The 27,105-nt window shown below is 34.5% G+C and overlaps 1 protein-coding gene and 1 long non-coding RNA gene across 6 annotated transcripts in view; one reads left to right on the top strand and one right to left on the bottom strand.

Annotated features, from left to right (window-relative positions):
* TMTC3 (transmembrane O-mannosyltransferase targeting cadherins 3) overlaps positions 1-14,520 on the top strand; it is a 36,276-nt gene extending 21,756 nt beyond the window's left edge. For all 5 annotated transcript variants that reach the window (XM_038173103.2, XM_038173104.2, XM_038173101.2 and 2 more), the window contains 7 exons: positions 2,854-3,002; positions 6,201-6,321; positions 6,924-7,035; positions 7,844-7,947; positions 9,073-9,242; positions 10,069-10,295; positions 11,823-14,520. In XM_038173103.2, coding sequence (XP_038029031.1) covers positions 2,854-3,002; positions 6,201-6,321; positions 6,924-7,035; positions 7,844-7,947; positions 9,073-9,242; positions 10,069-10,295; positions 11,823-12,643 — 1,704 coding nt within the window. In that variant the 3' untranslated portion in view covers positions 12,644-14,520. The remainder of the gene's footprint in view (positions 1-2,853; positions 3,003-6,200; positions 6,322-6,923; positions 7,036-7,843; positions 7,948-9,072; positions 9,243-10,068; positions 10,296-11,822) is intronic.
* A 9,036-nt stretch (positions 14,521-23,556) lies between these two features.
* On the bottom strand, positions 23,557-26,840 carry LOC140002398 (uncharacterized). Its single transcript, XR_011808820.1, has 3 exons — positions 26,617-26,840; positions 25,838-26,015; positions 23,557-23,990 (listed from the first exon to the last, which is right to left on the bottom strand). It is a non-coding gene; the product is annotated as an uncharacterized lncRNA (long non-coding RNA).
* Positions 26,841-27,105: the final 265 nt, after the last annotated feature.

Below are 27,105 nucleotides of genomic sequence, written 5' to 3'. Positions count from 1 at the left end.
CATCTCCACAAAGTATAACTCAGGTAAGTGGGTACATTGTGTTCTACTTTGACATATTTTGTTTTGCTGTAGGTTCATAAATTGCCTTTTTGAAATAACAGAATTGGGAGAGGATAAAACAGATTAATTGCTTCTTCAAAGTAGCCAATTTATTTTACCAACTGACAATATTAAACTAACAGAAAATGGGATTGTGTATTATAAATCAGAATGCATGCTTTGGCAGGTTGATGTCGTTATGCTGCTTGAAATAATCAATTATTTTGACGTTAATAAAGGATGTGCCCTAGAAACAATGTATGAAGAATTAAATTCTCTTGTATTTTGTGTTTACTTTATCATTTTGAGCAGTCAGAAAACTTGACTATCAGGCTAAGTGACCTTTTTAAATAATTTACAATATAAATATTGAAAATGTTTAGTACAATGAATAGTACAGATTTAGAATTACTTTGGCTTTTCCCTAAGTTTCCAAATCAGTCTGTGATCATGGCTTTTGTTTTCTAAATTAAATTTTTTGGGTTAGACAGTTCTTTGTTGGCTGGCAAAATTTTAATACAAACTTTTTATCTCTGTTGATACTTGCTTAAGTGTCCCAAACGAGTGCTTTACCATCCTTTCTCAGCCCTCGTTTATGATGAGACAGCACTCCATGCTACTCAGCCACTAACCTTGGTGTTTTTTTACTGTGCAAATGTCAGGAGCAGACAGGTATCCTTAAGCTTCTTAGAGAAAGTTTTTGCATTTTTGCATTTTTAAGTGACCAGTGTTAAAGTGATTTTTAAGTACCCAGACATCAGTACTTCTGAACTTTTCACTGTTTATTTCCAAACGTCCCGTACTTGCATCTCAGGTTTTCAAGTGTTTCCTTGTGAACTTTTTGAATGGTCATCTAGCAGTTCACTTACTCTTTATATTTTATGGTCATATTTTAGAGTTCTGTCACATGCTTTTTCCTTCCTGCATACTGTGAATGTTTCTGTCTCTTTTATGTTTTTCAGTTGCCTTGATGGGGCTATTTTTCAACTGAGCTTTGCACCTGTTGAAAGTTCATGATAAAGAGAGCAAATGAACAGAAGAGAACAAATTTTTTATCTGCACTGGCGCTTTGAGTCTGTCACTTGAGAAATTATATTTGAAGGACAATAGACAGGAGAGGCAAAGAGACCGAAAGAAGTTGAGCAAAATCTTGTGTGACATTTTGCCATCAGAAGAAGTGCAGAGAGCTAAATAAACCATGCCAAAAACCTTGGATTCATTGACAGTCCTTTTTATTAGGTGTCATTTAAGCATATGTACAAACCTTACGCATTTGAAAGTTTACTTTAGTGTGAATAACTTTTAAGTAAAAGATCTGCAAAACAGCACTTTTTTTGGTAAAGCACACTTGGAACTTGCTTTGTAGATTCACTTTTGTAGTATTGCTTGTGTTTAGCTACTGGAAACAGTGAAATACAGAATGACAGTAACCCTCACTTCCCCCCCAAAAAATATGAAGACGTTTCCTGTAACTGGGTGAAAGAGTGGTACAGAAGACTGGCTTGGGGATAGCATGATGAATTCCTGCATTTCAGAATGAATTACAAAAATCTATATTAAAGTTTCATGGTGGAATTTTTACTTCTTGATGAGATAGGTTGGGAGGTGCTCTGTAAGGAGCATATACTATAAAAATGTAAAGGATAAAGGTAGAGGAATGTGAAATGACATTAAATACAATTTTCTCCTCAAGTAATCAACATATTCTCTACGTATTATGCTTGTAATTTCTTTAAGACTCAGTTATTTATTTTTCCTGTAGCTTAATGAATTGCTGTGGACCACTTGAGCCATGTTAATGATCCATACACCAAGTGCATACTCTTGGCTCCATGAAAAACGAGATAACCTTTAATCAGTTTGGCATTTTTATATGTGAAGTCCTAGATTCTTTCATACTGGATGTGTTGACTGTTTTAACATATGAAAGACAGTTCTCCTTACCTAGACAGAAGACGACAACCTGTTGTATATCAAATTTCTAAAAATAAAATAAAAAAAAAAAAAAAAAAAAATCCTTTTTACTATATTCAAATAAATATTATATTTTTGTAGGGGGGTTGTTTTGTTTTTATTTTGTAACTTGGAGACCATATATTTAGAATTAATTATTTAATATTACTTAATTATTTAATAATTAAAATAGTTTATTTGTAATTATTAGTCATGTCCAATTCCTTTGTAGCAGATGAGTTTCTCTGTCCTTTAATGTCTCCCCCAGGCATGCACCTTTTTGTTAAGATCTCTGTCAGAAACCTAAGAGCTCCAATTAAGGCAGTTGATAAGTTCATTGTCATTTTTGGTATTTTGGGGTGCCTGTAGTATAGTATCTAAACATGGATGTTAATTCAGTGGTTGCTTCTGATTTTTGTTACTCAGATTTGTAATGGAGATTAAAAATAGAATCAATTGTAAAATGAATTTGTTTACATCATATAATTGTTAATTATTATGAAAGACAGTCTCCAAGGTTTTAGGTCTGTCATGTTTTTGTATGTGGAGCTCTTATTAAAACACTGGTTTGAATTTGACCTTTGATCCTAGCATTCTGTCATACAGGTGCTCTTTTCTGTAGTACAGAAAACCAGTTACACTAGGCTGCATAAGAAAGTGTCATTTGTAGGGTTTAACTTGCCATGCTCAGAGTGGTCTCAATGTAAAACAGATCTTAATACATAAAAGACAAAAAAAAGACATAGATCTACCATGTATGTCAGACTTTGTTTTTTGCTTTTGTAATTGCTTCATAATTTGTTGAGTACAGTCTGTCACTGCCTAATCTTGCTTACTAAATAATTTGCGTTTCTTTTCTAGGCACTCTGCTTAATAGTGCTACCCTTCATTCCTGCATCAAACCTCTTTTTTCCTGTTGGATTTGTAGTAGCAGAACGTGTGTTATATGTTCCTAGCATGGGATTCTGCATTTTAGTGGCACATGGATGGAAGAAATTATCAAATAAAAGGTACAGTAAGATTATCTGTAACTCATTTCTCCTAATTTAATAGAAGACAAGGATATTTGTAACTGCGGGCTTTCCCTAATAGAGCTTTAACCAGTGTGAATGTATGACGTTGCAGGTCCTGTTCTGCATCAAGTTCTTACTGAATGCAGAGAGGTGACCAATAGTAACTGTTTGGCAGTTCCATGGTGTGAGCAAATGACAGCAAGGAACTTAGGAGGCCAGTGGATATTTTTTAATTTATAAACAGACATGCACCATCAGCAGCATTGCTTTGAAAACGTAGTAGTACAATGGCTGCTCTTCCTGTAGAGGAATTTAGTACTGGTTTAGGGGATAGACATTTACTAAGCAGTTTATTAGGAAAAAACATTTTCGTGTCAGCAAATACTTTGAATTAGATTTACCCATATGTATGTTGGGTGCAGTCAGAAGGTCAGCACTGTGAGTTAGTCATCTGATTAAGTACTCTTAATTATTTAAAAATTAATTGTGATTTAGCTTCATGCTACAAACAAGGTAGACTAGAAGTTACTTTTAGCTGTGCTGTGTGAAGTGAGTTCCATAGTATTGTAACAGATAACTTCAATCTTTTCAGTCTGTGCCACAGTCTTTTGAAGCGTCAGTGATGTGAGGTGAAAGGATAATATATTTAATTTATACAAGCTAGTATTTTAGGTTAAAATATTTTGCAGAAGATCAATGATTTCTTTGAAATTTTTGTGACATCATTAATCAAATTTTATCATGAGTTCGTGGCCCTTAAGATTTTTTAGTTGATAGCAGTTTGCCATCTTAGGTCAAACCATTTTACCAAATAGAAATATTTTTTGTAATTATTTTGGAGCAATCCATTTTAAAAATTTGGTTGAGCTTGTATTTGGAGAGAGAACCAAATTGTAAGACAATGGTAAACATTACAGAACCTTTGTTTCACAAATTACATATTTTTACATTTTGACTTTTATTACAGAAACTGAATGAATAGGAGTACAGGAGGAGTTTTAAATCTGATGGAGAGGGGAGATACCTTAGTGCTTTGATCCTTTGCCTCTTAAGAAAAATAGTCCTTAAGACACTAAATACTGAGATTCTTCCCCTACATCTCCAATTGTTGTTGTTAGTCTGAGGGTATTCAGAGATTCATTTAAAAATGCAAACACCGCAAAACATATTTTTCAATACCTTTGACACCAAACACTTCAGAATGCAAGGTAGTTATTGTTACACATCACTACAAAATGGACTGCCTAGTCTCTTTTATGTAAATAAACATGGTATTTTCTGTTTTAAATCATTTTTAAGTATTTGGCAAAAAAAAATCTTGTCTAGATATGATTTGAACTTCATTCAAAGGTGACTGACTAAGGTTTTTGTAATGCATGTATATCAGTCTGCAGCATGTGAAAACATCTTTATTACTGATAAAATTTTCAGAGTTTAAGTGCTAAGAATGTACATCAGAACTGTTCAGTATTTGTTTAAGTAAAGAATGATGTAGATAAGAATTTCTCCTTTGAAATTTCTGCTCTAAATGCATATTTTGCATGGACCTTAGGTTTTCTAGGGTCTTGTACATTGTAAATGCTTCCCCCTGAGCTGGATGCTCTACCCTTTTTACCCTAGTGCCATCCTTCTGCTCATCTGGACAAACTGAAAAGCAGCCGATCCCAGTCTGTGTTGTCTGCTGTCGTTAGAAGTGAGGCCTTGCAGAATAACTTGTGCTAACTGGTGCTGCCAAAGCTGACAGCACTGGAAAAGGAGAAATCAGTGATACCCCGTGGGAGTGAGGAGAAAGTATTATCACAAATCCCACTACGAAGTGGCAAAAATAGAAGTGTGACAGAAAGCAAGGATCTAGGAGAGGACAGATAGGGAGGAAAATTAGGCAGCAGTGTGGCTTACTACAAAAATATTGCAAGTCAGTGCTCTAAAAAGTCTCACAATGTGGAATAGGCTCCTTGCTTGCTTTAGTAAAATTGAAAGGGGTGGGGGGCTTTTTCATGAGCCTGGTGGGAATATGGATTATTACATGTCTCAGTTCTCACCAGCTGCTTTGTGGTGTTGGAATTCCTCTCAGTTCTGCTGCTCTACTTTTTAATTTATTTTAAAGCAAAACACAAGAACCACCAACAACAAAAACAAGCACAGTCCTGCATGTGCAGCATTTTGTATATGAGGGGAAAAGCTTCTGTTTTTTCTGTTAAACCCCTCTAGAGTACACAGGGTGTGAACAGCTAAACCAAGAAATAGCTGGCAAAGGTGGATAGCTATGTCTGCTTCAGAATGATATTTTTAAAGCTTTTTAACAAAGTCATGTTCATAATTGCAGGAAGACTACTAGGTCTTTAGTGTGTTTTTTCACATATAGATCTGAATTCAGAGACCAAATGGTCAGTCTGTTAAAGTTTGTTTTATATCTGGTGTAGTTAATCCAAGCAATGTTCAAACTCCAGAAAATAAACTGCAAAAAATCTAGAAGGTTGTTGCTGACAAGCTGGCCATAGAGCATGATCTGTGCTCCTGATTTGTAGCTTTTAAAATAAAATATAAGCTAAATAAAATATAAAATATATAAAATATAAGGCACTGAACCTTTCTCCTACTAAGGTACTACTATTGCATCGTGTTTACTTAGGAGCATTGGGTGATCTCCACAGCAGACCTCTCTGATAAGAGGTATGCTACAGTGTGGGAAAGGTTGGTTATGGGTTCAGTAAAGAAAGTGTGCAGAATCACCTGATACTAAATAAAGGGATAGGATGACATGTTAGTTTTTCTTGTTTCATTTTTGTAAGCTATTACATTTTATACAGTGTTTTGAAGAACCTCACTGTTGGACGTAGTGATCATGTTCTTTGCCTAAGATTACAGATAAGGTCTGAAAAGCAAAAGTACAGTTTTCCTACATTTTTTTTCACGTTATATTATGTGGATTGCATTTGTTTTTATTAAGCAGATTGCAGAGTGATAAAAAAAAAATAGCAGGTAAATAACTTGAAGTCAGACATTAGATTCCTTTTAAATTTTGTACTGCTACAATTAATGTTCAGGCAAATTAGAATATACCATTCACAAATATGTTTTGCAGTTTTTTTACCTCCTAGGATAGGAGATATTTTATTTAGTATAAATAAGAATTGTTTGTGTGCTTTTAACAAATCTTTATTTTTTATTTATTTATTTTTTTTAATTTAATAGTGTACTAAGAAAAATCTCTTGGGTTTGTTTGGCTGTGGTACTATTCACGCACGCCTTAAAAACACTGCACAGAAACTGGGACTGGGAATCAGAATACACATTGTTTATGTCAGCTTTAAAGGTACTGTATCTTATTTGAAGGGGATAATGGAAAATTTTGTTGCTGTTCTAAAATAAGTTGACTGCATTAGAGCATGATAAGAGTGAAGAGAAATTACGCTTGTTTTGCCACTTTTGTTTCTATGTTGACAGTATCTAATTAGTAGCTTTTGGGAATGCTTTAAAAGCAGTGTGATGCACACATGGGAATTCATGCACAAGAAACAAGAATTTTTTCTTAATGTGTTAAAACAGTTGAGTGTATTCTCTTAACTGGAGGTAAACACAATATGTTTGAATGCAAAATCTACAAAAGGTTTGCATAAAATAGTTTCTTTAAATGTACATATGGCGTGATATAATAGTTTGAACAACCATCTATTCATTTTCCAATAATTACATCTTAAAATCCCTGGAATTTTTAGGTACTAATGACTAAAATAAATGGATGTTGAGCAGGAAGTTCTATGTAATTGTTCTGTATGTGCTGGTTTATTGTTCTTTATACATAGCAGCTTGGTATTTCATATGTTTTGTGTTTTTCCAACTTCAAGATTTAGTTGAAAGAAAATCAAATGCAGCTGAATATGTTATATATTGGTATCTTTTTGTTGTTGTTTTTAGGTGAATAAGAACAACGCAAAACTATGGAACAATGTGGGGCATGCCTTAGAAAATGAAAAGAATTTTGAAAGAGCTTTGCAATTCTTCATACAAGCCACCCAAGTGCAACCAGGTAAAACCTTTGACTAGCTGCCACTGAATGGTTTTTCCCTGCTCCTAATATGTCAGGTTGCTTAGCTTACTTAACAAAAATTACCTGTTTTTTGCCAACTGAACAGCAAACAAGGCCAGTTAAGGGATACATAGTTTTTCAGTGTGATATTGATGAGTTAGTATTACAAGTTAATAAGCTCCTCACCCAAAAAGTCCTCAGTAGAAATTTAGAAAATGTATAGAAATTATATATATATCTATATGCATCTATAGAAAGATGAATATACTTTTCATTTAAAGCCATTATTTCAGTTCATTCAAAAATAACATCATCCAACCTCTAATTCCTTTTGAAGCATAATTATTATTTAATTTTCTCGTTTAATACTACGGAAGAGTATGAAAAAGATATATAGGATGTATCCAAGAGCACATTTATTCTCTTTTTGTTGTTTTTGTTCTCTTTCTCTTACTCTTGCAAAAGAGTTTCTTGGTAGTACTGGACAACCTTTCCTTTTCCTTTTTAGAAAGCTAATAAACAACTTTCAATTCATGTGCCTCTACTATAGCAAGAGCTTAAAGACATATACATGGAAAATTTACCTATAATTTTTGACCTTATCCCAAGTAACTTTATAACGCATCTTTTGGTTTACGATTAAATTATTAGCTTCATAATTCAGGTGAAAAATAATTTAAATTGTTTTGTGTTTTTTTTTTGCTAGTCTTTATGCAGTACCTGTATTTAATGCTGCTCTCAAGCGTAGATATTTTTTGTGATACTCAGTGCATGAAGTATTTGAAGTTTCACTCTTTTCTTTGTTAAGATGATATTGGTGCCCACATGAATGTAGGAAGAACTTACAAAAACTTAAACAAAACTAAAGAAGCCGAAGAATCATATATGATTGCTAAATCATTGATGCCACAGGTAATTAGAAACTACCACCATAGGAGGAAACATTTTCAGACCTTACATTCTTGATACAACTTTCTTATTTTTTTGTTGAAGCTGCATGTTGCTATATGCTCCCCCTACCCCCAAACTATCTATTAAAAGAAAAGGTGATATACAATCATAGCACTTTAAAAAATGCTAACTTGGAGGACCTTCTTTGTTAAAAAATATTTTAAGTTACTTTTTATATTGTTTTAGATTTTTTTATGGCTCAAATTGAGGATACAAAATAAGCAAGTTGCAAATGTGCACTTACAGCTTCTAATCACAGTGGGTATACTTTAATGCTCAGCTAATCGATAATGATTAGTTTCTGAGCCCACAGGAGAAGTCTGAAATGCAGTGTTGGAGGTTGGAGAAGGCAGTTGGCAGCTGCAACAAAAAAAAATCTTTGAAAATACTTCTAAAAAACTGTCCTCTGTTACCTTTACCATTTGTAAAATTATATTTATACCTAGTAAGTATTACTTCAGCTGTTTAAAAGAAGAGGAATATTTTTGGGGCAAGGTAACAAATGTTAAGGGCAAAATGAGACTGACAAGAAAAATCAGTAGTCCTTTGAGTATAACATTAAAAAGCTTGCACCATGAAACAGCATGAAGATCCTAGTAGACAGTATGTTGGTTTTAATGCCATATATTTTCATCTTTCATGTAAATTTTTCATCTGCTGTGTAAGTGGATGGTAAAATTGTACTTATGCTGAGCTGAAGGGTTTAAAAAAAAAGGATTGATAGAATGTCATTTTAGGCTTTAAGAAATACTCTTTGTATGAATGGGGAAAGTTTTACAAGATCTGGATGGTTGTTAATGGCTATTTGCATGAGCCAAGTTAAGTACTAACAGAGCTTAGTTGGTAACTTTTGTACCCCATTTAAGGTGATGTTCCACGTGTTCATAGAACAAAGAAGACAAAATATTATGTTATGTTTTTTTTCTTGGAGAAAGAGTTGCTGTTTATAATTGTTAAGTGACTTTAGACTGTCCAGTAGTACCCTAAAACAAATGCAGCAGGCTGAAGAGTAGTTCTGTACTGATTGTCTTTCATATTTTTACTCTTTTTTTTTTTTTTTTTTGGTACATATATTCTTTCTGGTAGATTATTCCAGGTAAAAAGTATGCAGCAAGAGTTGCTCCTAACCACCTGAATGTTTATATTAATCTTGCAAACTTAATTCGAGCAAATGAATCTCGCCTTGAAGAAGCAGATCAATTATATCGACAAGCAATTAGTATGAGGCCAGATTTCAAGCAGGCTTACATCAGCAGGTATTTTCTAATTTTCAAGATACATATTCTTGAATGTACATTTGGGTATTTGCAGTGCTGTGAACACTGTTTAGTTCATACAATTACATTAGCTTCTGGAATTGATTTATTTTCAAATAAGATGATGAAAATTTGGGGCAATAATAAATTATTCATGACAAGTCTTGTTTTTATACATTCCTACTTCAAACAGTGTTTCCACATATGCTGTGTATTTGAACATTGTATAGGAAGACACCTCCATTAGACATCTTTATGAATAACAAACTCAGATTTCTAATCTCCTTGTTTAGTTTTGAACTAAAAAACTTCTGATTACTCCGAATCATGGAGTTTTTCTTTATTCTTTTGTTGAAAATGGTTCAGAAAAAGCAAGAAATGGGAAGCACATAAACAGGAGGCTAAATGACTGTGGGTTTTGAGGCTTCTGTCCACTGTTTTGTTAATTATGATTCTTCCTGGGACTTAGGGATGTGCAGAGGTGTGTAGACTCCAGCTTTTGCAGTGTCACACAGCCAATATCAGGAGTCCTTGATAACAGTCCTGTATGTGGGTTCTTTTGTTCTGCTTATACATCTCCTGTATGTAAACTTCTCAGAGCTGAAAGCTTTGGGGAATGGTATACAATCAAAATCTTGTGCTTTCTTGTTTTTTTTTTTTTGTTTTTTTTTTTGTTTTAAATAAAAAAAACTATCATTACTAGTATTTCACATCTACTTTCTATAGGAAAATTAATTTCTTTAAAAAAAAAAGGCAGAAAAAATGTTAATTATTTTTGTACTTACATGAATAAAAATTGCTGAAGATTAAATTTATTCTTTAACAGGGGAGAATTACTTTTAAAAATGAACAAGCCTCTGAAAGCTAAGGAAGCTTACCTTAGAGCTCTAGAACTAGACAGAACCAATGCAGACCTGTGGTACAACTTGGCAATTGTTTACATTGAACTGAAAGATCCAACAGAAGCCCTGAAGAATTTTAACCGAGCACTAGAACTCAACCCAACACATAAATTAGCATTGTTCAACTCAGCCCTGCTAATGCAGGAATCTGGTATGTTAGTTACTCCTTAAATAAATATTATGTATTTAGAGGATGCATATCACCTCTTTTTTTAATGAACTGGTTTATTTTTGAAAAGTGAAAGTTTGTAGCATCAAAGAAACTGTTTTTTGTAATAGTTGTCTTTGTCATTTTTTGGTAGTGTTTGGAATTTATGCAAAGTGTACATATACTATAGCTGATTAGCACATTTAAAACTAGTTTACAATAGAACATCTTATACATATAAAAATAGTGTTACACAAAACTCTTATTCAAAATTGTACCTATAAAATAGTGAAGTGTGTATAATACATTAGTATTTTTGTATGTATATTTTGTATTAGTGATAGTATTTGTATTAGTATTTTGAATGTATATAGTTTTGCATGTATATTGATTTTGTCCTTTCCTCATTGATTAAAAATCATCGACTTCTGTGGGTTTTAAGTCTAGTCTTGGGACATGTAAATGTTTTCAGTTTCCTCTGAAATATTTCTGATTAGTATGATTCAAGCTGGATTTTCATGATTTTGATTTTAGATGTTTAGCTTCTGCCTGTATGGGTAAATATGGCTGTCACCATACAAAAGCTGTCGCAAAACGTAATTAGGAAGTGACAAGTAAGGTTTGTTTCCCTTTTTCTTAGGGGTAATTTACCATCCTACCAAGAGATAATAGAGTTGATTGGAGCTGATCCAAATGGATTGTTCTTGTTCTTCATCTCTTTCCAAATTAAGTAGTACAAGAAACACCTTGTTTCTTGTCTGAAGTAGCACAAGGGGCTTCAAAAGAGCAGAAGTGTTAGTTTTCTAGTTTTGAGTAACCCATACTGGAAGAAGGTACAGGCAGGAAGGTGGAAGGAGGAGGTTAAAATCAGCTCCCTAATCCCCCATCCTTCAGTAAGTCTATGCCTGGAATTCTTTATTAAAATATATTCACTGAAATATTAACTAAAGTAGCACAGACTACAAGCTAGGATTCCTGCTATTATCAGACAAAATTATTTTTATACTTTTTAAACAACCTGATGCAAAACAAAATGAGTTGCAGATTTTGTTTTGACATGATAAGGTATTATAGCCTGGCTAAATCAGATATCACCCTATGTAATCTCGTATCAGTATTCTTTTCAATATGTCTTTAACAAAATGAAGTCTTCTTTTTGCTTCTATGAGAGGTGATTTGTCAGAACTGACAACTTCTCTGCATTCCAGTTGCTCACTCATACATGAAAATAACCTCTGTTAAACTTGTAGAGACGCCTTTTGTATCTGTTGTACCGAATCTAAATATAATTTAACAGATAATAGGATAATGATGCTAACTTTGGAGACAAGTCAGCTGTAAGTAGTTTTGTCCTGTAAAGGATGTAAATGTCATTTACTTTTGCTGCTACACTGCACAAATAAAAAGTAATATTTTAAACCCTTTTAATTTTCACAGAAGTTACATTTTAATTTGTGTAAGAATTAGCATTTTACTGGCCTGGCCTAAAAATAGTTCAGTATAAATCTAAATGCATTTTTTGTCATTTAGGTGATGCTCGGCTTAGACCCGAAGCTAAACAAAGACTGTTAAATTATGTGAAAGAAGAACCACAGGACGCAAATGGCTACTTCAATTTGGGTATGCTGGCAATGGATGACAAAAAAGATGTGGAGGCAGAGGCATGGATGAAGAAAGCCATAAGGTTACAGCCAAACTTCCGAAGTGCTTTGTTCAATTTGGCATTGCTTTATTCTCAGACATCAAAAGAATTGATGGCTTTGCCTGTCCTGGAAGACCTACTGAAATACTATCCTGATCATACCAAAGGTCTCATTTTGAAAGGAGATATCCTTATGAACCAAAAGAAAGATATAGTTGGAGCAAAACAGTGCTTTGAAAAAATTTTGGAACTGGATCCCAACAATGTACAAGGAAAACATAATCTTTGTGTAGTTTACTTTGAAGAACGGGACTTAATAAAAGCAGAAAAATGTTTGGTTGAAACTCTAGCTCTGGCACCTCATGAGGAGTATATTCAGCGTCATCTGAACATAGTTAGAAGTAAAATTGCATCACTTAGTGCTACAGAACAGTCATCACTTCCGGCAGATGGGACTGCAACTACTGCTGCAGAAGAAAAAAAAAAATCATTTCAAAATTTGAAAGAAGTAAAAAATGAGCAGAAAACCTCCCAAATGATAGCTGATAACAAAAAAGGACAATCAAAAAATAAGAAACGAACAGAGAAAAACAATATGGAAGAAGAGACTCCCAAAAAATCTACAAAAGAAATCAAAGATATTGAGAAAAAGAGAGTTGCTGCTTTGAAAAGACTAGAAGAGATTGAACGTATATTAAATGGTGAATAGTCTTTATCATGTCACAAAAGAGTACAGGAGGAGTGCTATTTTTAGGTGTTTAATATGGCCCAACTCGAAGATGGTTTCAGTGCTTTGGACGTATAAAAAATGTTGACTTCATATCATTTGGCAAGCAGTGAAAGTCATTGCAATGCTTTATGTGAGAACTACAAATTAAATACGATGTGGGGTATAGATGGGGATTAAAGAGTAATGGGTTGAGAATAATCTTAAATGCAGAATCTTATTTGAGAAAATAGTACTCAAAAATCATTGTAAGTCAGGGATATTCAGGAAGGTTACTTTCAAGGAATCCATGAAAAAAATGAGTGGTGAACTGATAGGATAAGCCAGACACTGCTGCTTTTCCACATAAAAATCTGTTTGGGTTAATGTTTTCTACATTTCCATTTTACACATCAACAGTTTAAATCTTTCTAGACCTTTGTTTGCTCTACGTGGAAAAGCATTTTTCTTTGTGTTATTTGTTTAGAGAGCTTATCAAAGTCAGTAAAATGCCACTGGTTGTTGTATGTATGTGTTAGACCATAGGATGATGCAGCAGCACACTAAAATTTTCAATTGTGTTCTAAATAAGGAATGATATGATAACCTTTTAATTGTTCTTTACTTACAGTGCTAATGGTTTGTACTGTTTTACCGAATAGAAATCTTATGGTGCTTGTAAGACCTTTAGTCTATGCTTTACTTTTAAAGAAAACATGTTTTTTCTTCAGCTATCAAACATCTGGTTGTTTTTTAAAGTATATATATGGGGGAAAGAAACAAAAAACATGTTTTTTCACTCTTTCCCCAGTTCGTTGAATGCTGACAAATGCACTTTTGGTACAGCAACCGATATGCTATGCAGTAGTCCTTGTCAACTTTGTATGGGTGACTGTGGATTGACTCTTTTGTCTGGGAAATTCTTCCTTGTTTATAGTAAATCGGCTTCATTGTTGGAACACTATTTTAAGTCTCATGACTTTTCACAACATTGATTTAAGCAGTGATTGCTTAGAACAATGTGATAATAATTAAGCCACTGAATTTTAGAAACGTTTAACACAAGGAAATGTGGATAGTGTGCTTCCAAATACTAAGTTCTGTTGTTTTGATACTTTGTTATGGGTGTGTGGTTTTTATTAAATATTTATTTCGACTACTAAAATATTCCCATTTACACTTATCCACTAATGCATAATTTTTATTTCCTACATGAAATTATTTGTTTGTATTTTCAGTGTTGCTTTTACCCTTGTGCTATGCATATATTTTTGTTTAAATATATTACCTATTACTGAAGTATGATGACTCCCTTAATTATGAGAAAGAATAGAAGAGCTGGGTGGAGAAAGAAGTATAAGAGATGGGTTCCTTAATAACTTAATCATTAAATCTAACTCTTACTCTCCATGTTTTATCTTATTTCACGATGTAGAAGTATTCCTTAGCAACCCTGTTTAACCATAGTCCTTTCTGTAACTACTCAGCTTTCTGCCTCTGGCAGTAATCCAGCTGTAAGATGTAATGTTTATCTTAGTGGGAGGGTTCTTAAATGTCTGAAGGCTTTGCAGGGACCTTTTCATTATTATGTATCATTTGTAATGTTACCACAACAATTGCTTGTATGTTAATAACTAGGAAAAGACTGTATGGATTTTTAAAAACATGATCTAAAATTTGTGGACATAACCAGGTACCTGGTGTGCAGCCATTCCTTATACATAGGTTTTAGTGTTCACTGTAACACCAGGAATCCATTGACCGCACCTTGAAAATTGCTGCTTTATCTTAATCTGTGCATAACTTGGATACTTGTAGCCAGAATAGTTATGTGGAGCTGTATAGAAACACTAAATTGCATATTAAATTTTCCCTCCTGACCTTTGTTTTACAAATGAATTAGTCATTGTTCTGGGTGATACAAAGGAACATTCATTTGAAAGTGGAAGGAACTGCGTAGCAAGAAAAGGTACTTTCTGTCTGGCTATGCAGGCCAAAATTCTGTTTTTGTTTTGGTTTTACTATTAAGAGTCTAGAATCCAGTTGCCACGCTGTTATCATTCAGTCTGTAAATCTGAGAGCTGAAGAGGCATGCTCTCAGGTTCAGCAGTTGAGCTGCTGTCACTCTGCTCTAATATTGGCCATACCATACAGGTAGCTGCTCTTCAGAGACTTGCAAGAGTTGTTAGATTTACTGACACTCAGATGTGCCATCAGTTTTAAATAAAGTCATCAGACTGGAATAAACTAGAGTATGCCAGTGGTAGGTCTTCCATTCTCTTACCAGGTTATATGTACCCTTTGTTTCTTCTAAAAACTGTAGTAAAAGTAAGTATTTTGACTACTGTCAATATGCCAAATTGTATTTATCCTATTTTAGGGTGTGTCAACCATTTTAAACTCACAGGAAGAATGTTACAGTAAGTTGAAGCTGTGTAACTGCTAAAAACAAACAGCAACAACAACAAAAGTCAAATTTTATGTTCATTCAAATCTGGTTTCTTTTAGTGCATTGAGTTTTATCATCTCTGAAGGGAAATAGCTGGTTATTATTAATAATAAAAACATTTCCCTACAAACAGGCATGTGCAAAGTGTTGCAGATTGAATTCACAAAGAATGGAGTGGGAGATAAATTCCTTTCAGTGTGTACTGCTGTTTGCCCCTTGGTTTGGCAATACTGGAAGAGAAAAAGTCAAGACGGGAATAAAGATAGAAAGATTGGTGTAGATGGAGGGTTACATATAAGGAAAGCAAGAAAATGTGGTACGTGTATGTTGCCATGGACTTTGAAATGTGAAGATTTTGTTTTCTGCTCAGTTGCAGAGGCTTACAGAATTGTACCTTATTTTGAAACAATGTAATTTCAATACATTTAAAAGGAAGATGATGCACTGAAATCTTAGGTGAGTCTTGGATTCAACCTGTGAAAAAATGCCTATGTAGCCTATAGCAACTTCTCATCCAGATCCTCATTCCCCACCAGCCTTCTGGTATGAACCAGACAGACTCACAAGCCTCCTGCTCTGAAGAGACAAGGTTCTCTTTGCCCGTAGGATGCAAGAGATGCACATTCTTTGTTTTCCTGGAGCTACAGGACTGTTGTCACCATGTTGCTCCTAAATCAACATGAAACACTGACAAAAGTATGTTATTACTCTGCCTTTTTCGTTTACCAAAAATAGCTAGGCTGAATAGGGCCTGTGGGATACTGAGGCGGCTTCCCATTTAATGGGACTTCAGAACAAAGCATGGACCTGCTTTCTCAGTGGGTGTTGTCAGTTGCAGAAGTTAAGTGCTTCAAAAGCTGCTGAAACATTTTGGCACTGTACATATAGGCTGTCCAGCCCAGCATCCAAGCAGATTCCCCTTCTTCACATCACAAGACTAAGACTCACTGAGAGCAGCTTTTTATATGCAACAGTTCAGTCTTCTGCTGCTTCAGTGTCAGATGAGGTTTTTTCAATAGCAAACTGTACCTTCTACATAAATGTAAAGCTGCCCACGTGCCTGCTTCCAGGGTACAGAGCTAAAGGCTGAGCATGCAGGCTTGTGGCATTTGTTTCTTCCTGAAATTTCATTTGGAAAGGCCCAATGGAGATCAAAACAATTCTGGGAAGTTAGCAGCCCGCCCCGGGCTCTTGCATAGTTTGCATCCCACAAAGGCACAAGGAAGGGTCCCATATTGGGCAAGTGTATGTGTCAGGGACTTTTTTGTGCAGAGGTTCTGTGATCATCCACCTCTGCCTAGCCAAATGCATAGAGCTGCTGCAGCAGAACCTGCTCCTCCTTGAAGGACCTGCTTCAGCCTATGCCATGTAACCAAAATTGTGCCTCTTTGACCTTCATCCTTGGAATCCTGCTTTGCATAGGAAAAAAAAGCCTGGAAATGGAAAGGCTGGAAGACACTTCTCCTTTCACCCATCCTTCACCTCACTTCCTCTACATACAAAGCTTTAGCACTCTTCATGTTTCATGCACTCTTCGTGTTTCAGCTGAGCAAGAAGAGCCTGTCCCCCCAAACCTCCAACTTAGCTTACAAAAAAGGTAAGTAAACCACTCCTATTTGTGATCAAAATAGCATAGCTTGGTAGTTTACATGTATTCATATGCTACATTCAATTAAAAAAAAAAAAAAAAAGATAAATACCAAATTATTTTTATAGTATTCGGTAAGTGGAAGCAAAACCAGTAACCAGTATTATTTCAAAAACTTGCAAACTACTTTTTGTGGTCTGATAGTCCCCTTCTACAAACCAGTGGTTTGCACACAGCATGTATGTGTCTTTCACAAACACACGGGGGAAAAAAAAAATGGAAAACCATACACCTGTCTCTGTCAAAACAAAATAAGAGAAAAAAAAAATGAAAAACAAAACAACAACAACAAAAAGAACCTTCTACATAATTATTCTTGGATGGGAAGACTGTAATATACTCTAACTTTCTTGAGCTAGGAAAGAGTTACGGCTTTGATAAAATGTCCATACAGAGGCACTAACAAGTTTTACAGAAGGTTTGGAGGTTACATGCTTATTTGGGTGAGCTGTCTTTTTCAGATGTGAGCAGAAAGAAAGAAATATAATGTGTGGGTCTTTGGGGCTTTGTGTGAGACTACACCTTGATGTGGGAAAATCTACATATGCTAATGAGTGAAAGGGGCTGTGCTGGCAGGAACTGTAGTAACTGGTAGGTTGACAATACAGACAAATAGGTATATTTTTTATTCTTTTTTGGGGGGGTGGATAAAATAAGCTTTATATGAGGTCATTAATTCTGAGTCTTTTCTGAGATGAAACTTTTACAAATGTGAAGCCTGAAGGATTCTGGATAGAATATAAGTAATCATTAAAATAAAGCAACTTGTTCAGATTTCCTACACCTATTCAGCATATACTTTTGTTCCTTGCGTGTAGTTACCAGCATATTGTCTTAAATACACGTAGCAAGGTATTTTTAATTCATGTGTATTCATCCACACACAATGAGAGTAGGTGGAGGAGGAAAATACAACAATTACAGGATGTCTTACCAAATGTAGAAGTAATAATTTTTGATTTTTAAAATACCATCTTGAACATATTCTCACCTTTATTTGGTTTGCAATTGTTAACCCAGTCCTACATTTTTGTTGTACATGATCACCATTAAAGCAGGATGCTGTAGTACTAACTTGCCAGTACTAAAAGCAAGTTCACGACAGCTGATGCTTTCACAAGGGGATCAGTTTTTACCTTTCCTCAGCCTTCAGTTGAATAACAGAGCCTTGCTTGTTTGTTTGGGCACACTGTATGTTTCACTTATAGGCTACCAGAAATCACGCATCTCATTTGGCAAGGTATGGCAGTTTATATGTAGATGTATGGTGCCTGGTGCCTACGGCAGGGGAATTGGAACTAGACGACCTTTGAGGTCCCTTCCTGTTGTATGATTCTGTGTTAAACATGTGCCTCCTCCTTAGCAGATAAAGACAGCCTGATTTATGTTGTTCAGCACACCTGAAAGCTGTAGCGGGTGGAAGTGAGGAAGCCAATTTATAAGAAGTGTTAAGTGTAATTGATATCCAATAAGTATTATAAAAGGCATGTTTTAACTGCTGTGCTCAGAAATTATGCAGAACTATGGTCTTGGTTAAAAAAAAAAAAAAAAAAAAAAAAAAAAGTTTATCAAGAAGATTTTTGCCTTGAACAATTTTCAAACAGTTGAATAGTTTCATGTCTGCAATGCTGTTTTTTCTTCAGTTCTGTACATAAGCACTTAACTATTTATTCTGCAAAACTACAAGCAAATAAAACAGGCAAAAGGAGATATTTGGAGCTTAATACTCAGGAAATTCATTCATCTGTTTCTACAGATATAGCAAGAGAATTAATTTGCAAAAATGTTCATGAAAACATTTTTTAAAAAATGTTTTGGAGTAATTTAATTCTGATCCATATGCATGAAAGAGTTTTGTTAAAATATGACATTGTGCATTGTACAAAGATAAAAGAAACAAAGAAATTACAAAGATTTTAATTTCAATTGAGAAATTTAAATGATTCTTTAAGGTTTTCCAAGGATGTTTCAGTTATTTGTGTTAGTTTAAATTCATAAGATTTCATTTACTTTCTTTTGATCATCTTTCTTCTTCACCTTTGTTTTGTTCTTGCCCTGTCTGCAGGACCTTTTCCTCTTCTTTCCAGCAGCTTTTTGTTTCTTGTAAACTGATCATTCAGTTTACAAACACAAGACAAATTCTATATGCATAAAGTATACTTAATACCTAGGGATTCTCTACCCTAACTACAAACCATCTCAACTTCAAAGTTTAAAAAACCCGTCATGTAGTTGTTTTTATTATATGCTGTTGCTTCTTCAGTTCAAAATGAAATGCTATAAAGGGACTGAATGTTAGGTTGAAGTGAGGTAACAGACTATTTCTCGGATACTTTTAGTTACTATTTTTGTTCTCTTATATTCTTTCATTTCCCTGGCATTGGTACTTTCTCACACTGCCAGTACTTCAGGACAGAGGCTGTAAAGACAAAAAAGAAAAAAAGAGAGGAGCTAACTGAAGGTTTTAAAGTCTTCATGTATTTATCACTGATAAACATCTTCAGTGTTCTGCTTTTGTTGTTGTTGTTTTAAATATATATATTTATAAAATCACATATGTAAGTCTTTGCTAAAGAACTGGAATGTTGTCGTTTCAACTTTTGCTAGGAGGAGTGCTCATTTCTCTTTATTATTGAAAGCTATTATCATTGCTTTTTGGAACAGCAATGTAGAAAAACATCTTCAGGCAGTGATGACCAAATTACTGTTTCAGGTTATTACCTATTATGGAGCAGTCACATAAATCATGAAATGGTCAGCTATGTTATATCTTGTGGTTTGGTTTGTTTACTGCCCAAGGTCTGGCAGTATTTTGAGGAGGTAGCAGTTACCACTTTGCTTCCAGGGGCAGCAACTGTTTGTGCTATTGTTTGTCTGCAATCCTGTTACCACTTCAGAGGTGAAAGCTGTTACCTTTGTACTTGTTATCTTTGTACTTGGTCCATCTTGTTAAATGGAGGAGCAGAGGTAGAGTCAACAAGATTGCAAGAAGATCATGATACAATAGCTGATGTATGGATAAGGATGAAATTAGGAGGCATCATTCCATATTTCCGTCCGGTGTTTAGCTCTTTACAGTTAGTTTTCCTTGAAGTTGTAGTAACAACTTTGCTACAGTTCAGCCAAGTAAGAATATAAATCTTAAGTACCTGTCTAATCCATGTTCTCCATGTGACAGGATAAATTGCAATGCTCTTAGTAACGTTGCTAGCAGATACAGCCTCTGACCTGAGATCATCATCATAAAAGTATGTAATGATCTAAATTTTAAAATAAATAAAACCATTGCTTCCATTATATGTTGGCAACTGTCAATAAAGCATCTAAAATCATACAAAGCTTCTTAATTCTTTTGAAATATGAAGATTTTTACAATATGGTTTAACATCCCTCCCTGCCTGTAGGTTTCTTGATCAGAATTTGTTTTCTTCAACTGCATAATGAGAAAAAAAAATGTCAAATCCCATACTCAAAGTTTTGGTTTTGTTTTTTAATGTAATTTAGGATTGTTTTACTTATATACTGAAAAGCCTATGTGTATAATTGCAGCAAACAGTGAAATTGCTGTGAAGGCCACTTTCAGAATATCACAGACAGGAAAGGTTTAAGAGCAAAAATAATCATCTAAAACTTTTTAACTCAAAGTTACAACTACTGTATCAAGAGCTGTTTACTCCACAGATTTCTAGGAACTTGAATATGTATCACAGAAATATCACTTCTAACTTGCTTTTCACTTTTCTTCTTTCTCTAAGCATTCACTTTTGGAGTCTGAAAGTGGGTTACATATGCTACAGTCTAATTTGGGGTGGCTGCTCTTAAAAGGAATTCTGCCATGTACCCAGTGTGGCTGGGGGCTGTAACATATGATGTGAACAGAGGCTGAAGAAGCTGGGTTTGGTTTTCATAAAGACAAGACTACAGGGACATTTTATTGCAATCTTCAACTCTCTGTAGGTAGTTGCACTGAAGCTGCAGCCAGATTCTCCTCTGTGTTGCAGAGCAAATGTAATGGGCACAAGCTGCAACAAGGAAAATTCTAATTAAATGTAAGAAGAAAAAAAAAAAAAAAAAGTTCTTCAAGAACAATCACTAAAGTGGAGTTCTGAGGTCTCCATGTTTTGGAGATTTCAAAACTTTCCAGGAGTTAGATATGATCAGCCAGGTCATACTTTGAAGTTATTTCTGCTTTGAGGAGGGGGTTGGGCCTCCAACTCTGGTTACTCTCATTCTGTTCTGTGGTTTTACTTGCATTATTTTGTGCACCAACATGCACCTTACAGTTACTTCATACATTGCCTTCTTGGTTTATGGAAGTGTGCACTTTTCTTGCACGCTTCCATACTCCACTCTTCTCATCATTACTATTTGTGTATAGTCATGCCGTTCAGAGGCACATCACCCTTTGCCAGGTCACAGGCTCTTCAGCTGTCACATCCTTGCACACCCAGGACTGTGCTGGCCACCTGTTTCAGCAGAGCTGAAGCAAATCATTTTTTGGAGCAAAGCAGAGGTACTGATGAGAGCAAAGATCTTTGAAATGCCATTAAACACAAAGTAATAGGTTCAATTTCTGTTTTAGGATCTTCCTATTACCAAAACCTGGTAGGATATACCTAGAGCAAAAATGCATACTTGCTATATTCCTGAACTTCTTCCTAAACTTTTTGTCTAGACAGTTGGCAGTAGATACAGTCAGAAACTGCCCAGGAAGTTAAATGGGCTTTTGTTCTGACTCATGCCATAAGAAACATTACTATTAACTTCAAAATCACTAGAGAAAAAAAGAAGAAAAAAATTGACTGGAGTAACATATATCAAAAAAAAAAAAAAAAAATCCATCCTAATCTCAGTTGTGGATATAAATACAGATGAAGATCTTGTCTACAATGCTTTTGGACAGATAAATGTTATGGAACTTCACAGATAGAGACTAGAGATCAAATACTAATAATGTGGTAAGTCTTGCATATCTGTGTACATCTGGCTGGAAATTTGTTGGTTAAATAGGCTGTGAACCTGCAAAGGGTGAGATTAGTTAATTAAATAAAAAATAAATAAATAATTAATTAATTAATTTAAAGCATCTTGCTGACAAAATAAACTTTGCAGGAGAAGAAAAAAAAACTACAAACTGATTTATGTTCAATTAAATGGAAATATGGGAAATATGAAGTAGGCCGATTTCTGAAGTCTGGTTTGCAAAGGACAGATTTTTCTTGAAGGCAGAGTTGCACTAAGACAAAAGGATAAATTAAATATATGGAGTGTGTATTAAATATGTTGTGTTTGTAAAACATAAAGTTCTGTGTAGATTAAGACACTATTTAATAGTTGATTTAACAGGTGAAGAAAATTCTTGATACTGTCTTTCTGCAATTAATCTCTGGAGAAAATACTAGCTAAATTACAGTTAAGAAGTAATAGAGTTATTGGAGAGCCAATAAAAGCCATCCGAAGGGAAAACAGCCACAGGCAGCCCTGGAATATACAGCAGCACAGTAGTTAGCAGAAAAGTTAATAAGAACTTGCTACTCAACTTGTTCAATCTTGTCCAATTGTCAATTAATAGTCCTGGTAGAAATACAGTGAAAATGCTGATTGTACCAGTTGACAATATAAATTTGTACGTGCTGTCAGGACAGGATAAGATGCTGTATAAAATCACTTATTAGGTCTGGATTAGTAAAAATGGGATACAATTCAATAATAGATAATGACGTGCTCTGGTGCTGGTATCAAAATTCTGTTGAAATCTGGAGGTTTGTTCTTAAAACAAACAAACAAAAAAAACGACTCTGGAAATTTCCTACACAGCAGCATAAATGACTTCTGTAATTTAGCCAGAAAATAAGGTGAATGTGGTGAAGCTATCTCCAGTAGAAACAGAGTTGTTTCTACTACAAAGATACTGTTGATGCTCATCTGGAATATTAACTTACTTTTGATTACCTATGTCCAAGGTTGATAAATACAAACCAAGACAAATACAGAAAATCTCTGCTGGGTGAATAGGGAAAGCAGGAGTCTTATCTTCTAGATAAGAGGTAGAACATGTTGTCTGAAGCTAAACAAGTCAAACGGGAATGTGGTTATCAACATACTAAGTAGGAGGTTAAAAACTGGAAGAAAAAAAAATAAAAAAAAAAGGAAAACTACCATTTAGGCTAAAAGCCAATGTTTGTACAAGAATAAAAAGGAGAAAACTATTAACAAACTCAGTCTGGAAATAAGGCAAAAAGCGGACTCTCAGAACAATATATTTGTGACTGTCTTTCAGAAAACAAAAAAATCACAACAAACCCCCCAAACAAAAGCCATGAACAATTTTGAAAGTGAGTGCATTAGATGCTGCCTGTGATAATAAAGAATAAAATTTTCTGACCTAGCAGGTTCACTCTAATTTCATACTTCCTTAAAACACCCTGAGCTAAAATAATAATAATAATAATAATAATAATAATAATAATAATAATAATAATAATAATAATACATATGTTTAAATTGGAGATGCTCTTGTGAAAGTAATTATGCCTATTGCAAACTGACATATTTTGCTTGTGAAATTATTCTGTACAGAACAATGCAAACTAAGATATTAAAATTGCCTGGTTTTGGAGGTTATAATCTTACTGAAAATGCAAGAGTGAAAATAAGCTTTCTGAAGTAGTACATTTATTTTCTTGCTGAAATATTTTGCCACTTTCTTTTCATTAAGAAATTCCCACTGCAGATTAAATAAAGAAATAGTGAACTTTTAAAGAGCCAGCTCGGTGAAGTTAGAACAGATGTACGCACTATTATAGTCATATATGCTGAGTTACTGCTTCAGTTCATGGGAGAGTACTTGAAGTAAATGAAAGTTTGAAGTAGAATTCAGTGTTTCTGAAGATGCAAGTAATGCCTTTTTATAAATATCGGAGATAGTAGTGAAAGCCTTGCAAAACTTTGGACTGAATCACTATTGTAGGTAATATGAATTTAGAGAAGGATATTTAGATCTTTCCCTTTCTTTTCTAGTTTCCATGCCATCTAGCTTGTGGGCCAATAAGATGCAGTTTGCTACAATATCTATAATCAAATATATTTCTTTATGTTATAATAATACTTACAATAAGAAGATAGGTGTGAATCAAGAAGATATGGAAAACGAAACTTTATTCTGTCATTCAGGAAATATGAAAAATCTGGTTGTTGAAATAATTTGTTACATTTAAAGAAAGAATTTTTTTTTCAGGTTCTTCTTTTAGAGACTACGAGGGAAAAAGAGTGAAAGTAATTCTAAGACTGCAGTTGAGCAATAACAATACCAAAGAATGTAGAGTATGTTTAAAAATAAGATGAGGTCCTGGAAAGAGTTTCCAGGATTGCTTTTTAAAACTATTGAACACATTTTTTGGAAATGTGGTCTGATCCTCATCCAAAAGTTTTGTCTCTCTCCCATTTCTTTTATTGTTTCTGAGCACACAAAGATCTAAGGAACATACACAATTATTATTCATTTTAATATATTGATACAGAAAAGATGCAAATGTAAATGCAGTTATCATAAACTATCACTTTGTTTCCCATCAGCTAACAGGTTTGTCTTAGTAGAAGTCATATGTTTGACATGCTCATTGAGGATCTATCTAAAAATCTTCAATAACCAAGACATAAACACGTTTGTATTTATACTAAAAAAAAAAAAAAAAAAAAAAAAAAAAAAAATCTATATCATATCTATTACAATTCTGGCTATGAAAATTTTTATTTCAAAGTGTTTCCTGTTTACACTGCAGTAGAAGCACTTTGACACTCGGTACCAAGTATTCACAAGCATGTCTTGGGCAAGAAGATAGGTGCAGATAGCCCTGATTTCCTCTGCCAGCGCTTTGAGATGGCTGAACTAGCAAGCTTGGATCCCAAAATAGGATAAATCATTGCAGGACTGTAGCTGATCTAAGACATAATTCTTTCTGAGCAGCAGAGGTTTAATCCAAACCTGTCAGGAGAGTGTGCAAATCTTCATCCCTCAGCATTTTCTCAGTGCTGAAAATATCTTTTTTCTAGAGCTCATTTCCCACTGGCCCCTAGACCTCTAGGCTAGTGGTCCAACTCACACTTCATTTTTCAAAAGAGAGGATAGGGGCAGTTTGCCTTCCTTCTCTATTCAGTGTTAGGGGCAGTTTGCCTTCCTTCTCTATTCAGTGTTAGAAGCTTTTTCTAATTGCAATGATATTATAAATGATATTACAGCTTTTCTCATTTTCTCCCTTCACCTCCACCCTTAAATAAATTTATTCTTTAACCTGTCATATTTTCAGAAAGCCTTCAAAATTCTTACCTCCTATAAAACACATGGTTTCACCTACTTCTGAACAGTGCATGCTAGACATGCAAGATCTTTAAATGTCTGTCACGTGAGATGAGAAAGTTCTCAGTAAACCTGCTCTGCTGTCATTTCATGCTGAGGGTCTATCTCCTCAAGTGCATAGGACTCAGCTCCATAGTTATACTTGCATTTTAAAATGTTTTTTAGAATGTATTGGCAGGGTCCATCCTTGCACAAAGCATAAATCAAGAAAAAGAGGTTTCCCGATTTCAACAACACAACATGCAGTGTGTTGGTAGTGATGTTTTTTGTTTGTTTGTTTGTTTGTTTGTTTTTGTGTGTGTGTGATTATTGTCGTTTTGGTTTTGTTTTGTGTGTATCTAAAAACCTGTTATATATTTTAAGGGCACAAGAGCAATTTAGTTTAAATCTTCATTAGGAGTCAAGGGAATTCTCCTGACACTGGACATATTCACATTACATATTCACATCATATTCACACATGAGAACTTTAACAGTCTTTCGCAATGTTTTATCTCATCTTTATTGAAAATGACAATGTCTTTTTATTTTTTTTTTTTAATTCTCTCCTATATATACACAGAGAGATGAGCTTGTCTGTGTGGAATGCTCTTTTTTTATTCTTATTTTTTGGTGGCTGGATGAATTTATTTGGTAAAAAAAAAAAAACAAAAAACAAAAACATTTTAAAATGATCTAACAGTTACTGAAAGGATTTTGCTTTTTAAGTAACTCAAAGAGTGCTGGTCTATAACAGTTACTTACTTAACTACTCCATTTGAATTCACACCTCAGATATTTCTCATATGAGGAAAGGATCTTGATTAGATTTATCCAAAGTGTGGAATAGGTGAAGATACAAGTGGAAGAAAAATGTTTTCTTCATCATCATCATCATTACTGGGATTCCAGATTTTATGTTTTGACGTTCTATAATATGGATCTGGTAAAGAAAGCTGTTTTGTTATAATTTTCTTTTAGAGAAAATTGTCTATAAAAATAAATGCTTATAAGTTATTTCTTCATGTAGAAGATAAGCACACACAATTAATCCAGGAAATAATTTTTCAGATTTATGAATAAATAAATAAATAACATTCTTCTATAATAATAGAGAAAAAAAAGCATGAAATAGATTATTTGCATACAGCTATAGCCATGGAAAATATTTTAAGACCTTACCAACAATTCTTAAATTACTGTAGTAATGTAAAGGTAATACAATCCTGAATGGTGATGATAATAGGGCAAATAGGTAACAGGCAAAATCCATTCTAATAAATCTGTTGAGTTGTTTTCACTCCCAAAACATCACTAGAGTAAAATTCAAACTTAACGTGATGGGCAAATTCCTGGAAGAAGGGGAATTAAGGGTTGGGGAAAAAATATAAACGTACAGTATATATATGCACACACATTCACATGTCCCTCTTGGTTGGGTGCTCCCCTTCCAGAGTCAGCATGTCCAATCTCTCAAAAACACACCTGAGATCACAGAACCCAAAACCCTGAACATAGCACCAGCTACGCAGCCAATCATTCACCTGATCCATATGCTGTCTCCTCCCTGGGTCCCAGTCTCCAACTTGGAGAACTGAGGATAACACTACTTGTGCTCCCTTCAGCATCTTTCCAAGGGACATAAACTCTCTTTTGATGTTTTGGAGCCTCTTTGTGATGTCATGAAATTGGCCTCAGGCAGGCAGCAAACCTCTCTTGAGAGGTTGTCTGGGAGGCAAATAGGTGCCTCTCAGAGACGATACTCTAATCAATTACAAACACTCTCTGTCTTTTTTTTTCTTTTTTTTTTTTTTTTTTCAGTTGTTGTTGTTGTTGTGACACTGGTTCCTAAACAAGTTGTTTGCTGGTCTACCTTTTTGCAGTTGCCCTTTCCTGAGTCTTGACCATTAACGTTGTTATTGACAACCTCTTCTTTTCTGAGCTCCAGAGCATCATATCTGTTGTGCAGGGGCAATTCAGAGGCAAGGGGAAGATTCCTCATTCTCCTCTGAGCAGAGACAAGGGTCCAGCCT

This window comes from Anas platyrhynchos, chromosome 1 (assembly GCF_047663525.1).
Source record: "Anas platyrhynchos isolate ZD024472 breed Pekin duck chromosome 1, IASCAAS_PekinDuck_T2T, whole genome shotgun sequence".
In the NCBI taxonomy this organism is placed as follows: Eukaryota; Metazoa; Chordata; class Aves; order Anseriformes; family Anatidae; genus Anas; species Anas platyrhynchos.
The sequence above is the reverse complement of the archived record's forward strand: the minus strand, read 5'-3'. Positions and strand labels throughout refer to the sequence as shown.